A 15,470-nucleotide genomic window follows, 5' to 3' on the forward strand; every position below is an offset into this window, starting at 1 on the left:
TCCACAAGGGGGCTCCCTCTGGTAAGGGGGAAAATCCAACATTAGAAATTACGTTTGCTCCGGACATTTCCCCCTATAAATACCTGGGCAATGCCGGGTTATCAACTAGTCAGATATAAAACCTTTGTGTGCGCTTTAATATGGATGCTGAAAAATTCATCTCTTGGATTGGAAGTGTTACAGACAACTCTGCCGTATTGCAGAGACACTGAGATAACGTCTACACCTACCAAAATCCTATTTGTGGAGGCAAGACCCATTATGTCTGTTTCCTACTACACAATATGCCTTGGGACGGTGACATTTTTTGGTTTCTTGTTGATTGTTTTTAATTCTACAATATAAGAATTCCACTTCCCATGTACTCTATATACTACAATATCAATAGAAGGGAATATTTATAGCTCAGGGTTGAACTGTGAGATCCTTGGTGCTCTCTGAACTTGGTGGTGTTCTTGTGACGTTTCATTACCAAACTATGTAACATCATCCGTGCTGTGATGGTACTTAGTTTGGTAATGAAACGTCTGCAAGAACATCATCAAACTCCGAGAACATCAAGGACATTGTAGCAGATAATTTTATGTACTACACTTAGGTCAGATCGAAGGCGGCATAGTTCTAAGTTGTCTAAGCCCAGAATTTCAAGTCTGGTGGCATAAGGTATTCTGTTGCGAGCAGAGGAGTCTTCTCGTGAAATATCTCTGGATTCGCTAAATTGTATTAATGTCTGATATGCAGACAGAAGAGCTGTATTTGTTATTCCCAAAATTTAAAGCCTAGCTCTCTTCTTCCCATTTTCCCATATTAATCTTCCTACAGATTTTTATTTGCCGCTTTGAAGGTTTCTAGCATTTATTTCTGACGTTGTTTTCCTTGGCATGAGAATCAGATAATCCTTCCACACTTACTTTAGCCCTTATGTAAAGGATGGGTGTGGGCCAGTTAAACAAATATTGCAGATGAGGAACAGATGGACATTTTTGCGGTATCAAATGAGTGATTTGCATCCTCCCCATCCAACCACGACTTAGCCAGAGGATCAAAGTTTCCAAAGCCCTCTAACCTTTCCCCCTTGTGATTGCTACAGTCATGTCGGGAGTGCTGACGTGCTTCCAGGGCGAAAGGATTGTCTGGTGACACCTCCACTGCCTGGAGGACACCCACTTGTGGGCTCCTTTCATGTCCTCGCTAAGCTGCCCACCGAAGTGGTACCCATCATGGTCACCCACTTTCAAACTGCTGGGTCAGCAAGAGCTGGAGCGAATAAGGGGAGCTCACCCCATCCCACAGCAGCAACTGGGTCTCAAAACACCCGCTTGGCAATCATCCTACTAGCGTCCTAACCACCTTCCCCTTGTGATAAACCTGCTGACTTCGTCTCTGGGATTTTTGCTTTTTGGTTATGAGGTTCCATCAGAGAGTTGATGTACAGAAGAACCTCTGGTCACGACCATAATTTGTTCCATAACTTTGATCGCAAACCGATTTGGTCATGACTATTCTCCTGTGCGCTGCTTGGAGAGTCCAAGCGTGGGTTAACACAGCCTATCTGCCCAAGGACTGAGTTGATTTTTCCCCTGGTCACGCCTCCTTTGCCTCCTTAGGTTCAGTTTTAAAAACTCAGTCCGCCCGATAGGACTAGTTTTGGGGAGCTCTCAGTCATTGGACAGATAGGCTGGGCTCTTCAGGAAAATATTGGTAGATAAAATTAGTTTAGAAATTATTAGGATTTCCCCCTTTTATTTTATTTTTGTTTTGTTTTATTACCCTTTTGAGTTTTAACCTTTATTTGTAATAAATTATTTGTAAATACCCTGCTTCTTTTGGTGCCTTTTCGGGCTTTTCCTTTCCGCCTCCTTGCAAGGCTCTCCTCGGCATCAGGGCTGCCTTTTTCATCGCGACGAGCCCCGCTGCTTTCTGGGGGGTGAGGGGAGCTGTTGCCTTCCTTACTCCGAGGAAGCCTGCAGAGCCTCGCAAGGATCTCTTTCGGCTTCGCTTCTATGCTGGACCTTCTGTAGGTAGAACAAGCGACGATTCCTTGGTTTAAACGGCGGCAGCAGCGGCGGGGAGACAAAGGAGGGGAAAGGCGGCAGGCAGCTGAGTTGCGACTATTGAGCACGGCGCGGCGGCACCTGAGGCCGGGATCGAGGCTGCAGTCCCGAAATTTACAATTTACAATTCGTCACTGCCACCCCAGCCCAGCCCTCGTTTATAACGCGCACCCAAACTTTGACTTCTTTTTTGGGTATAAAATTTTGCGCGTTATACTCGAATAAATATTGCTTGCAGTCTTCTGAGGCGACAATCGGGTTCCACCAGCTGCATTTAGTTCGCAGAGGGTGGGACAATTGAGACCGCTGGTCCGGCGACTGCTGGCGGGCGCGGAGTCGGCTGCGGCTTTCCGCGTGTCTCCGGCCACTCGGAAGGGGAAATCAGCTGTGGAAAAAAAATGCTTTTTAAAAAAAATCAGAAGCCAATTTGATCGTGGTCAGAAGCTTTTGTGACCAGAGGTTCTACTGTAATTGTAAATGTCCTCCTTTGTTCCCAGGCTGAGAAAATTCCGCCATTACATATAACAATATTCTCAGGACAAGTTTCACTGTTATGAGAGTTATTGAACTGGGTGGATTACTATTTTCCTTTCCTTTTCTCCTTGTAGGCCCCACTAGCTCAGCGCCTGAGAATGCAGGAAAGTTCACTGGCTCACTATGGTCTTCAGACCAGTAGTTCTCTCCCAGCTCTCACCCTCGGATTACCAGCCACTTCTGCAGCATCTGCCAGGGTATGTTTTAAGAGGTTGATGGCAAGAGAAAAGGGGATTGAGGCTGTAGATCAGACACATTTCACTCTGGCTTTCCTAACCAGGAAACTGTCAGGCACATTGCAGCTGGACTCCCAAAAGAGCAGTCCAACCAAGTTTGCAGTCTTGAGATACGTGGTAGGTTGAAAAAGGCAGCCGAAGACTGTGGCAATCACAGTGGCCAATGGAATCCTAAGTGGAAATACCGGTCGTCCTCCACTTATGACCGCAGTTGAGTCCAAAATTTATATTGATGAGTGAGACATTTAAGTGAATTTTGCCCCAGTTGTTAAGTGAATCACTGCACTTGTTAAATTAGTAGCATGGTTGTTAAGTGAATCTGGCTTCTCCATTGACTTTCCTCGTCAGAAGGTTTCAAAAGGTGACCACATGACCCACCATCATAATTAAGAATCAGTTGCCAAGCATCTGAATTTTGGCCACACAGCCATGGGGATGCTGTAACCGCTGTAAGTGTGGGAAACAGTCACAGGTCACTTTTTTCAGTGGTGATGTAACTTCGAACGGTCATTAAACGAACCATTGTAAGTCGAGGACTGCCTGTAGATCATTTATTAAAAGAAGCAAACAGCTAGTGGAGAATGAAAATCCATCTGCTAAATTTGACCTATTGGTAAATATATATATAGAGAGAGCCTAGGATTCTTGGTTTTTTTTTAATGTTTACTGGCTTTTCTTCCTGCAGACGTTTCATTACCAGGCAGGTCATATCACCAGTACATCAGTGGGCTGATAATACACAAAGCCTTTAGTGAAACATCTGCAGGAAGAAAAGTCAGTTTGGAGAACATTAAGAAGTCAACTTCCTAAACCACTAGCTGTAACATAAATCGATGGAAAATTCTGAAAAACAGACTTCCTACATTTTTTTAAAACATGGATTTGCAGTTTTTCGTAAAGTCCCCGACTTCACCTTTCTATTTTTCTATTTTGTTTTTGGTTTGTCTCTTTGAAACGTCCCAGCTACGTTCTCTGCATTGCTCCTTTGAGAATGTCGGGGAAGGGTAACTTGGGATTCAGAGAAACGCTGTTCATTCACACTCTCCAATTCTATCTGTACAGGCGGACGGCGACCACAGGGCACACCCAGGCCTTGCACACAAGGTGCCTGTCCTGACTAGCACTCATGCGCCCATGTTCCTACCTGCCAACCTGGAGCAACACGAACCCGGAAGCCCTCTGTCCCCTCGACTTCACCCTGTTATCATTCTGGAGCCCTCTCCTCTGGTTACAGGTGAGGATGGGGTCTTTCATTTTTTGGGGGGGGAAGCATAGAACACAGAAAACCCGCAACTTTGCCTCCCTGAGATTGTTGAACTATTACTTCCATGGTCCCCTGGAAGCCTGTCCCGGGGTGACAGATGCTGGGAGCTGGGAATTCAGCAATAGTTGAAGGCCTGCCTAGTGTTAGCAAGCTGTAGGACAGTTCTTGATGTTCACCCACAGGTATTAGCATCCAGCATTTCTAGAATGGCCTTTCAGAAGGAGCATAATTATCAAGAGGTAACAGGGACATGGTGCATGGTTACTATCAAAGGAGAAATGTCCTGCTTCGCTCCTGTGGGCCTGTTGAACATCGGCCTTCACTTTGCTATTCCCATTGATTACCTCAATCACTGCAGTAAAATCTCAGGTGACTTGATGTTGCATTCAAAATCAGCTCAAGATATATGTACTAATGCCCTGGGATTAGCCTTTCAGGACCTGCAGAGCATTTTTCTGTGCACGGCAACCCCAGAGGGCAATCCCAGAGGAGGAACAGAGGGCTTTCCCCAATTGTAGCAAGGAGGAAAACACTTAAATGCCACAGTCCGTTAAAAGCAACCGCAAACCAGCATACTGTATTAGCAAGAAGAGCTTTAAGGCAGACGTAGCTCAAGTGCAGAAATATTGCAAATATATATGTAATGTAAGTTACAATACAGTGAGTTCCTATACTTCGGGGTTCAGTAACGTGGCCACTTGCAAATATTTTACACTCCAACCTCCTATTCAAAGGGCCAATTTTAATCTCTTGTAAAATAAAACTCACAAACTCAGTTGTAGGAAATGTAGCCCAGAATTTCGGGAAGGTACCAAATGGCTAATCCTGGAGGGATAAGATCTAATTGGCTATAGTTAATCCATATTGTTGCTTTTTCAATGTTTTAGATATTTATGCTTTGGGTAAGTGTTCATATGTTTCTTGGGAGGACACTGGATTTTTGTGAACTGCTTTTCATACAGTTCTCTACAATTTTCAGCCATTTAGGAGAAGAATGTACAAGTTATTCCCTCCTGCTTATCCTATTTTTAAATTGCAGTCCCTTTATCCTTAGAGTAAGAATAAGCAGGCTGTGATTCTGAGAGTGAAAAGGGGACGCTTTGTATTGTTGGGAGGTCATTTTAGTTAGGTTCATTTGTTTCTTTATTGCGGAGTTTTTATTTTAGTCTTGTGGACTAGAAACCTGAAGACGGTCAGTTTCATAACCCAGTGCTGAGGGTCATTTAGAACAGACTCTTTCCATAGCAATAGCAATAGCACTTAGATTTATATACCGCTTCATAGTGCTTTTACAGCCCTCTCTAAGCAGTTTACAGAGTCAGCCTATTGCCCCCAACAATCTGGGTCCTCATTTTATCCACCTCTGAAGGATGGAAGGTTGAGTCAACCTGGAGCCAGTCAGGATCAAACTCCTGGAGCGAGCAGTGAGTTAGCCTTGCAGTACCGCATTCCCACCACTGCCTCGCCACGGCTCTGCCCCACTGTAGACTAGAAATGCACTCTTGAGTTTTAAGAATTCTGTCGGACTCTTTAGAGCCTTTGCCAGGGCCGTTTTCTGGATCCGTTTGTTCGCACCACATGTGAATGTGCTTCTAAGCCTTTTGGGGTGCCCCCTGCTACCTTCAACCCCGTGTCTCCTCCGTTCACAGTTCCAGGGCTGGGATCAGTCCCCTTTCACTTCAGCTCTTCAATGCTTCCTTCGGAGCGGCTGCCCATGCCGGTGATCCATAAGCCCTTGGGACGGACCCGCTCGGAGCCTCTGCCATCCAACTCCAGAACTGTTCAGCAGCAACTGGCATACCAGCAGCACCACGCTTTCCTCCTGGAGCACCTGAAGCAGCAGACCCAGCTGGGAAAGGTGGGCTCCAGGTTTTGGTCATCCTCAGCCACTGAGCAGGAGGATGTGACCCCAGGGATTCGGGGAGAGGACGTATTTCTTACCACAAGAGATCTGATTCATTTGGGGACAGATTACTAATGGAGAAAAGTTATCTGGCCATTCATTTGTAATGGACAGTATAAATCACAATCTTAGTCCCCCAAAACCCACTTTTATTTATACGTCTGTGAATTATAATCATTCACAGCCCGTAATGATTCACAAACAGTCTATGAAGATTCCGGCAGATGTCTGCTCGGGTTGACACAGTCTTTCAAGGTCATGTTGATAAGCACCCACCTTTATCTCCCTTGAAACACTGCCGGAGACCTAATTGTCAATTAGTTTCGCAAGGCCAAACGTAGCACTGAGTCAAACAGGACTTCTCAGAGTTTGAACCAACTAGATCAGGGGTGTCCAAACTTGGGAACTTTAAGACTTGTGGACTTCAACTCCCAGAATTCCCCAGGCTGGGGAATTCTGGGAGTTGAAGTCCACAAGTCTTAAAGTTCCCAAGTTTGGACACCCCTGAACTAGATGAACTAATTGCTTCCTGCTAAGGCTCACATCCATTTGCTCATCTTTTATGTCTTATGGGAGGGGCCAATCATCTCCAAGCTTTGCTCCTGAGTCACCCTTTTTGTCTGAATTGTTCTCGCCTTCTGGAAGCTCTGCGCATGCGCACAGTGGGAACAGGCTCACACTGTTCTTCTGCCTCACTGATGTCTGACCCTGGAGTCTCCGGAGGCAGCCCATACAGATGGTCCTGGCCCCCTCTCTGCCTCGGACACAGAGTCCTCATCTGAGCCTTCCCCAGACTCCAGGACTGGCCCACGTTTCTCCCCAACCTCCTCACTGTCCGACTCTGCTGCCAGCTCCACAGGCCGCCGGCAGACCACAACATAAAGAAGGTCCGGAATTGGCAATAGAGAATACTCCCAGTCTTTCAAGGGTGTATCTGAGATCGAATATTTCAAATTATGCTGTTATTAGTAATATTTCTTAAAAAAAAAAAAAAAAAAAGCTAAAACCACACAAGATGGATTGCTGGCAGAGCAAGGAAAGGGCACATTGTAGCGAGAAAGTGTGATGCCTCACTAGGTCCAGAAGGCTATTCAGTCCTCAAAATACTATAGATACTTGCAGATAAGTTGAGAATTTTAGGTGCCAAAATGAACACACACACACACCCAGAGTGGTTTCAATTTATCTGAGAGTACCTCTTTCTTTCTTTCTTTCTTTCTTTCTTTCTTTCTTTCTTTCTTTCTTTCTTTCTTTCTTTCTTTCTCCCTTATACATTCCCTCCCTCTTTTCTTTCTTTCTTTCTTTCTCCCTTATACATTCCCTCCCTCCCTCTCTCTCTCTCTCTTTCTTTCTTTCTTTCTTTCTTTCTTTCTTTCTTTCTCCCTTATTCATTCCCTCCCTCCCTCTTTCTTTCTTTCTTTCTCTCTTTCTTTCTTTCTTTCTTTCTTTCTTTCTCCCTTATACATTCCCTCCCTCTTTCTTTCTTTCTCCCTTATACATTCCCCCTCCCTCCCTCTCTCTTTCTTTCTTTCTTTCTTTCTTTCTTTCTTTCTCCCTTATTCATTCCCTCCCTCTTTCTTTCTTTCTTTCTTTCTTTCTCCCTTATACATTCCCTCCCTCTTTCTTTCTTTCTCCCTTATACATTCCCCCTCCCTCCCTCTCTCTTTCTTTCTTTCTTTCTTTCTTTCTTTCTTTCTTTCTTTCTTTCTTTCTCCCTTATTCATTCCCTCCCTCCCTCTTTCTTTCTTTCTTTCTTTCTCCCTTATTCATTCCCTCCCTCTTTCTTTCTTTCTCTCTCTCTTTCTTTCTTTCTCCCTTATTCATTCCCTCCCTCTTTCTTTCTTTCTTTCTTTCTTTCTTTCTCCCTTATTCTTTCTTTCTTTCTTTCTTTCTTTCTTTCTTTCTTTCTTTCTTTCTTTCTTTCTTATTTCTACAGCCACCTATCTCAACCAAATGACTCTGGGATACTATATATGCAGGGGTGAAATCAACTTAACTTCACTACTGGAGGCAGCACATAACTCCCAGATGGCTCTGGCCCCCTCTTTGCCTCTGACGCAGAGCCCTCGTCCGAGCCTTCCCCAGACTCCAGGACTGGCCCACATTCCTCCCCAACCTCCTCACTGCCAGCTCCGTAGGCTGCCGGCAGACCACAAGACTACCTTCACTACCGATTCACATACACAGAGCATCAAAAACATCCATTGTCATTCACCCAAACCGGATAGAAACGGCTGAATTGCACCACTGTATGTATGGTAATAACTTTTAAAAAGTGCCCCTCTTTCCCATGTATGCTCACAGATAAGTCCGTCTGTGGACAAACAGGCTTATCCACAGGCAGCACACTTTTCATAATATTCTGTTTTAAAATTTGAAGGTCTGCTTATAGGTGAATATACCACAGGCTGAAGCCGAGAGATACTTGCCAACCATTTGTATTTCCGTAATTGGGATGGCTGTGAGTTTGGGTTGCTGAGTTTAGCTGCTCCTTCATGATTGTCTTCCTGCTCCCACCCCCGCACAGCGCATGGCCAAATCCAGTGAGAAGCCTCGCCTGCAGCAGATCCCCTCTTCCGAAGACATGGAGGCCGTGGCAGGAGAAGACCTGTATGAGCAGCCCCAAGGCCAGGGGGAGCCTCCACCATCAGGAGGTGGCAGCAAGGAAGCGGAAAGGATCTCCAGGTTGGGTCAACAGCCTCGAGAGGAGATCGCCCTTCATCAGGTATTGGAAACAAATGGAGCAAAGAGAAGTTAAAGAAACGTTTTCCTTCTCCTAAAAGGCTGTATGTGAACAAAGAGAAAGACTGCTGTCCTTCTGGCATCTTGCAGTTTGTCTTTCCTGCAGTGTTGGGAGCCTACAACAATTGTGCGAAAATGTACTCTTAATTTTTTGTGAGCGTACACACACACATGCCCATCAATGCAGCTAGTCTTGGACTATAGTGAACGTGACAGAGTTAAATTTCTCTCTTTCCCAAAGAAATATTCTGCCCACACTCCTTTCATTTCCATGTTTTTTCTTGGGATGAAATGAACAGCAGACCATTTGCTTCCTTGTGGTGTAACAGATTTCCAATTCAACAGACTAGATTTCCATGTCAAACCATCCGTGCAGCCATTATGCCAATGATGTCATAATACCCATGATGTCATTTCTGGCCATATGTCTCTCTTTTGCATAATGACAACGCGTAGCTTTAACTCTCAGATTTAACTGTCTCGTTTAACAGCCCTTGGCAAATAACAGATCTGCCCTCCCTACCATAGAAAAGTGGGTTATTAATGGTCATCCTACATGCATTTCTTTGAGAAGCAAGAACGTAAATCGAAAGGTAGGTAGTGTGTCTGATTTCCAAGCAGGTATAACAAAGTCTGTTTCTTTCTCATCATTATGCCCTCTTTCTGCTCAGAGGATGATTGCTTTCTCCTCCTCCCTTCCACACATGTGCACACAACAATAAGGCAATTATAAGAGTGTGATTTGGGCTCCTGATATCAGCACCCCTAAAGCATGTTCTTCCAGTAGGCTTTGTTAGCCTTAGGCTCCATTCTATAATTCCCTAGCAAGCCTGACCCATGATCCAGTGGTGGGATTCAACATTCTTTACCACTGGTTCTGTGGGCGTGGCTTGGTGGGCGTGACGTGGCTGGTGGGCATGGCTTGGTGAGCGTGGCAGGGGAATGATACTGCAAAATCCCCATCCCCTCTCCACCCCACTAACCTGCTTTCCAGCTCCATTCTCCTGTGCAGGGCAACAGGAGAAAACCCAGCCAATCAGCTGGAACTCAGGTGGCAGTGAATAGATGGAAACGGAGCAAGCCAGAGGTGGTATTTGCCGGTTCTCTGAACTACTCAAAAGTTCGTTAGAACCGGTCAGAACTGGCTGAACACCGCCTCTGCCATGATCATCCCCAATCATATTTTCCCAAAGCTAGGGAAGGCTGTCCGAGAGCTTCACGGGCTGGATTAGAAACATCCTTTAAAAGTTTCAGTGTCTGTGCCAGGAAAGGGTTCAAAAATTGCCTTGATTTTCCTAGAAAGCTTCTGAGCTTATCTAGCTGCTTTCTCGGATCCCTGACACGGAGCACCGCTTTTTCCTGTTCCCTCTCTCTCTCTCTCTCTCTCCCTCTTTCTCTTTCTCTTTCTCTTTTTTTTTTCCAGGAGACAACTGGATTGTCTGTTTTTATGGCTGAGAATCCCCATAGATATTTTTCTCTCCCATCTAATTCTGTGGCTATGGTTATGCCTTTGCCACCCAAGTGCACTAGAGGGCGCCAGCTGCTAAGCCAAGCCAGTGCAGAGGCCGGCCTTTTAGTTTAGTGGAAAGGTGGGCATTGGATTTCCCCCACATAACCAGGCTCTTAATTCCACCCCACAGGGACATTATGTCTGGGAGCAGCAACAGCGTATGCAACAGCAGCAGCTCCTCCGAAGGCAGCCTGCTGACTCGTTGCTGACCCCTGCCGCACGGGGAGGCCACCGGCCCCTCTCTCGAGCTCATTCCTCACCCGCTCCGGCCACCGCCTGTCTACCTAGCCAAGACACGCCTTCCAAGGTCATCCCACTTCCAGTGCCAGAACAGTCCATCAAACCACGCTTCACCACAGGTAACATGGCAAGTTTTTCCTTGATGTTGTGTAAATAGTTGTTTGTTTATTTGTTCAATGTATGCAGCTGCCCAATCAACACGCAACTCAAGGTGGCATCCCCTGAGATACATACTTATGCTTCTCATCGTCATCGACAATGGATGTCTTGGACTGAAGCACTTAACTGAACTTGGCCAAACGTTCTCCAAAAAGTTAACCGGATTGGACCTGATTAATATTCGGGTAGAAGACCATCAGGAAATCCAAGGGCGATAGGGTGAAATTGGGAAAAAGAACATCTTGCAAAAAGGGTGTGGCACGCTACTTTTGTACTATTGTCAAGAAAACTGGAAGTGATCACATGACTAAAGGGGAGATTTTTTTTTTAATCTTTAGTGTTATACGTAACAATTGACATGTGACTCTGGCCCCACCCCCTTCTTCTTCCATCAGATATGGAACATCACCATCTCTATGGGACATGTAATTCTAGCTATTGGCTTGCAAACCATGGTTTGTAGCATACTGTGAACTTGATTGTGGCTTGCTCAACAAACCACAGTTAAAACTAACCATGGCTTATTATGATACATGACCTGGGGCCATTCTCGGATTCTCTTCCCTCCTCACCTTCCTCTATCCCTAATTACACTTAGAACTTAGAATAACTTTATTGTCACTTCGAATGTACGCTAATCGGCATACATTAGAATGAAATTTTGTTGCATACAGTTCTCAAAGGGTCACCATCTCTAATATACACTACATAAACATGACTAAATAAATAAATAAATATAAAATTATGCATATACCCATATATATGACACAGAGAAACAATTACTGTCTGTTTCTGACCAGGAAAAGTGTACAGGCAGTCCTCAATGTACAAACATTCATTTAGTGATTGTTCAGAATTATAATGAAAAAACCACCAGTCCTCTCACTTACAGGCATCACAGCATCCCCACAGTCACATGATCAAAGCTCAGGCATTTGGCCACAACAGTAGCAATGTCTGGGGGTCATCTGACCACCATGTGAAACTTCCTAGCTGGCTTCCCACAAGCAAGGTCTACTTAACGACCGTATGATTCACTTAACAATGGCAGTGATTTGCTTAACAACAACAACAACAAAAGATTGTAAAAGTGGGTGCTACTCACTTAACAGCCGCCTTGCTTAGCAATGGAAACTCTGCTCCCAATTATGGTTGTAAATCAAGGACTGCTGGCATTGCCTGGACGTCGGTCCATTAGGCATTCAAACTTTAACATGGGGCTGCAGTCATATGATTTTTGCAGGAAAAGAGCCTCTCCCCTTGCCCAGGCTAAGAAAGCCAACTTTACAGGGTTTTCCTGCCGTTCATCCATTAGCCTCAAGCAAATCTATGTCTTCATCTCTTAGAGCAGAGTTTGAATAGACAGATAGAAGGCATTCCTATATCTATTTTGCATTGGTGTAGTACTTTAGGCCATGTCAGTATATATACCCTTGTTTCTCGAATTTGACAATTTTCAGGTGTGGGGACTTCAACTCCCAGAATTTTCAAGCTTATTGGGTGGGGAATTTTGGGAGTCCATACCTTAATGTTGCCTTAAAGTTGCCAAGGGTGAGAAACAAATACATACTCATTGATAAAATGCTGCTTTGGATGGCACTGTTTTATTGGAATGTTGGGTTTTTATTCTACTGATTTTTTTTTTAAATCAAATTGCGTGGCCCCTAGAGAAATACATCACATGAAACATTCGACTATAAATATAAAGCTTGATATGTAATATAAAGAAGACGTCTACCTGAAACTTCATTTAAAGTGCAGAAATTGTGCATTATATAATCTCACCCTGGATTATATCTCAATGGATGTCTGATTTTTATGTTGTGAATTCTTCCCCCGGTTTTAAGAAGCAAAACCTCTTCTACATAAAAGACATATACATTACAGAAAGATACACTAAGGCTGTCCTCTTTCATAAGCTGGCAGGAATAGCCAGCACTCCAGAAGATAGGCTTAAGCTACAGAACGATCTTGACAGATTTGAACATTGGACCCTATTTAACAAAATGAAATTCAATGGTGAAAAAAATAAGGTTCTACATTTAAGCAAGAAAAAACAAATTCACAGGTATAGTATGGGTGGTACCTGGCTCAATAGTAGTAACTGTGAGAGGGATCTTGGAGTCCTAGTGGACAACCAGTGTGCAGCAGCTGCCAAAAAAGCCAACACAATTCTAGACTGCATTAACAGAGGGATAGAATCAGTACAGTGGTGGGTTTCAAAATTTTTTAGAACCTCTTCTGTAGGTGTGGCCTGCTTTGTGGGAGTGGCTTGCCGGCCACGTGATCGGGTGGGAGTGGCTTGGCAGCCATGTGACTGAGTGGGAGTGGCTTGACAGTCATGTGACTGGGTGGGCGTGGCAACTTATAAAATGTGGTGAAACTCACTTAACAATGCTCTGGCTTAGCAACCAAAATGTTGGCTCAGAAACTCTGGCATTTGAAGCAGGCAAATCTTAAAGCTGTCAGGTTACAAGACCTTTGCACCCCTAACCCTTTAGAAAAAAAAACCCCAGGGATGTTCAAACTTGACAGCTTTAAGACTTGTGGACTTCAACTCCCAAAATTCCTCCTCTCGCTCTTCATCTTGATGATGTGCGGACGGGCGGGGGGGGGGGGGGGAGGGAGCTGGAACTGGTTCTAAACGGCACTGTAAATTTGTGGAACCTCTTCTATAGAAGAGGTTAGAACTGGCAGGAACCCACCCCTGAATCAAGGTCACATGAAGCATTAGTATTACTTTATAATGCTTTGGTAAGACCACACTTGGAATATTGCATCCAGCTTTGGTCACTATAATATAAAAAAGATGTAGAGACTCTGGAAAGAGTGCAGAGAAGAGCAACAAAGGTGATTAGGAGACCATGGGCTAAAACATATAAAGAATGGTTTCTGGAATTGGGTATACCTAGTTTAATGAAAAGATCCTTCTTAGGGGAGACATGGTAGAAGTGTTCCAATATCTCAGGGGCTGCCACAAAGAAGAGGGAGTCAAACTATTCTCCAAAGCACCTCAAGGCAGACAAGAAGCAATGGGTGGAAACTAGTCAAGGAGAGAAGCAACCTAGAACTGAGGAGATATTTCCTGACAATTAGAACAATTAATCAGTGGAACAGAAGTTGCCTCCAGAAGTTGTGAATGCCCCAACACTGGAAGTCTTTAAGAAGATATTGGATAGCCATTTGTCTGGAACGGTATACGTTTTCCCGCCTGGGGGTTGGACTAGAAGACCTCCAAGGTCCTTTACAACTCTGTTGTTCATTCTCTTATCATTTTTTACTACAGTGCTGATCATCCCATTCATATACTAGAACTTTTAAGAAGAATATTCTCAGGGATTAAGGAAAAAATCCTCACTCAAAAAATGTCCATCCGCAGGAAATTTATTCCAGTAGAAAATATTTTTAAGTTACAACTTCTCACCTCAATGGCTGCCTTTTGTCCGAGAAAGATGATTCCGGGGGGGGGGGGGGGAGGATTCAATCTTCAGGTTTAAACTAACACTCAAGACTCACTGAGTCCAACGAAAACCCCCAGCTTTGTCAATGACTTGGGTGCCTCTTTTCCTCCCTCTTTTAGGGATCGTGTATGACTCTGTCATGCTGAAACACCAGTGCTCGTGTGGAGACAACAGCAACCATCCTGAGCATGCAGGCCGAATCCAAAGCATCTGGTCTCGTCTGCAGGAACGTGGACTACGCAACCAGTGTGAGGTAGGGGGCAGTGCAGGCCAGATGTGAATACGGAGCAATCCTCTTATTCTCCCTGCCTGATTTAGCTACACAATCCACTAGACAAGTATTTCTTAGCTTTTCAATAAGTCTATACGTTATTTTTTTTTTTTACTAATGGCTAATTTGGTGGTTTTTTTTTTTTTTAATTTACATTTCCACTAGGGAAGTGGTGATAGTAGGCTTTTGTTGTTGTTTATAAAAACAAATTTTGGGCAACGGTTTTTAGAAAACTAAATGGCATCTCGTGCCACTGATACTTTAGCTTCGCTTAATTTCTGTAGCAACGTGGGCTAGAAACATATTTTAATCAAAATGTATAATTCTTCATGGCTTGGCTCGCCCTCAGAACTTTAGCTTTGCTACTGTTGCCTTCCTATTACGGGATGTTTGCCCCCTTGAGTGATCTATAAAAATAGTAAAAGGGGGTATAAATAAATAAATGAAAAAGGTACTGCTACTTTCTAAATAATGTAAAACATTCAAAATTCAGAGTAGCTATTCAACAGCAGTACACTGTTGACCTTATAAAGGAAAGAGTTATAGAGGAAAGATTGCTAAAGAAGCAATGCAAGGATCCATGATTTACTACCACAATTGGGATGGGAAAAATCTATTATTAAATGATGCAGACATTAAGCAAAACATTATACGATAGCTATTTGCATCCTTCCCTGCTCTCTTCCCCATGGTCTTCATCTGTCAGAAGCCAGTTGGGAAGGTCGCAAAATGCCAATCACGTGACCCTGGACATAAATATATACTGATTGTCAAGCGTCTCAACTGCGATCACATGACTGTGGGGACACCACAACAGTCGTAAATCTGAGGACAAGTCACTTCTTTCAGCATTGTGGAATTCGAACAATCACTCACTAAACGAATGGTCATAAATTGAGGGCTACATACATTTAAATTACTGTATAGTATTAAACTAAAAGAGGAATTGATTCAAACATTCATATGATTATGAGAGAAATGTTATTTGTAAGCATACTTCTTCCCTATGATTTCATATAATTTTATTAGATTGTGCTTCAAGCAGAAATGGCATTTTAAATCCCTTTCCCTTGCCCCCCTCTCCCCTCCCCACCCC

General features: G+C 44.0%; 1 protein-coding gene across 8 annotated transcripts in view; it reads left to right on the forward strand.

Moving 5' to 3' along the window:
* HDAC7 (histone deacetylase 7) overlaps nt 1–15,470 on the forward strand; it is a 229,121-nt gene that overhangs the window by 182,511 nt on the left and 31,140 nt on the right. For all 8 annotated transcript variants that reach the window (XM_081938922.1, XM_081938925.1, XM_081938928.1 and 5 more), the window contains 6 exons: nt 2,663–2,785; nt 3,887–4,058; nt 5,738–5,946; nt 8,519–8,716; nt 10,374–10,602; nt 14,223–14,356. In XM_081938922.1, coding sequence (XP_081795048.1) covers nt 2,663–2,785; nt 3,887–4,058; nt 5,738–5,946; nt 8,519–8,716; nt 10,374–10,602; nt 14,223–14,356 — 1,065 coding nt within the window. The remainder of the gene's footprint in view (nt 1–2,662; nt 2,786–3,886; nt 4,059–5,737; nt 5,947–8,518; nt 8,717–10,373; nt 10,603–14,222; nt 14,357–15,470) is intronic.

Source organism: Natrix helvetica (assembly GCF_964273705.1).
Source record: "Natrix helvetica genome assembly, chromosome: 1".
NCBI classification, from domain to species: Eukaryota; Metazoa; Chordata; class Lepidosauria; order Squamata; family Natricidae; genus Natrix; species Natrix helvetica.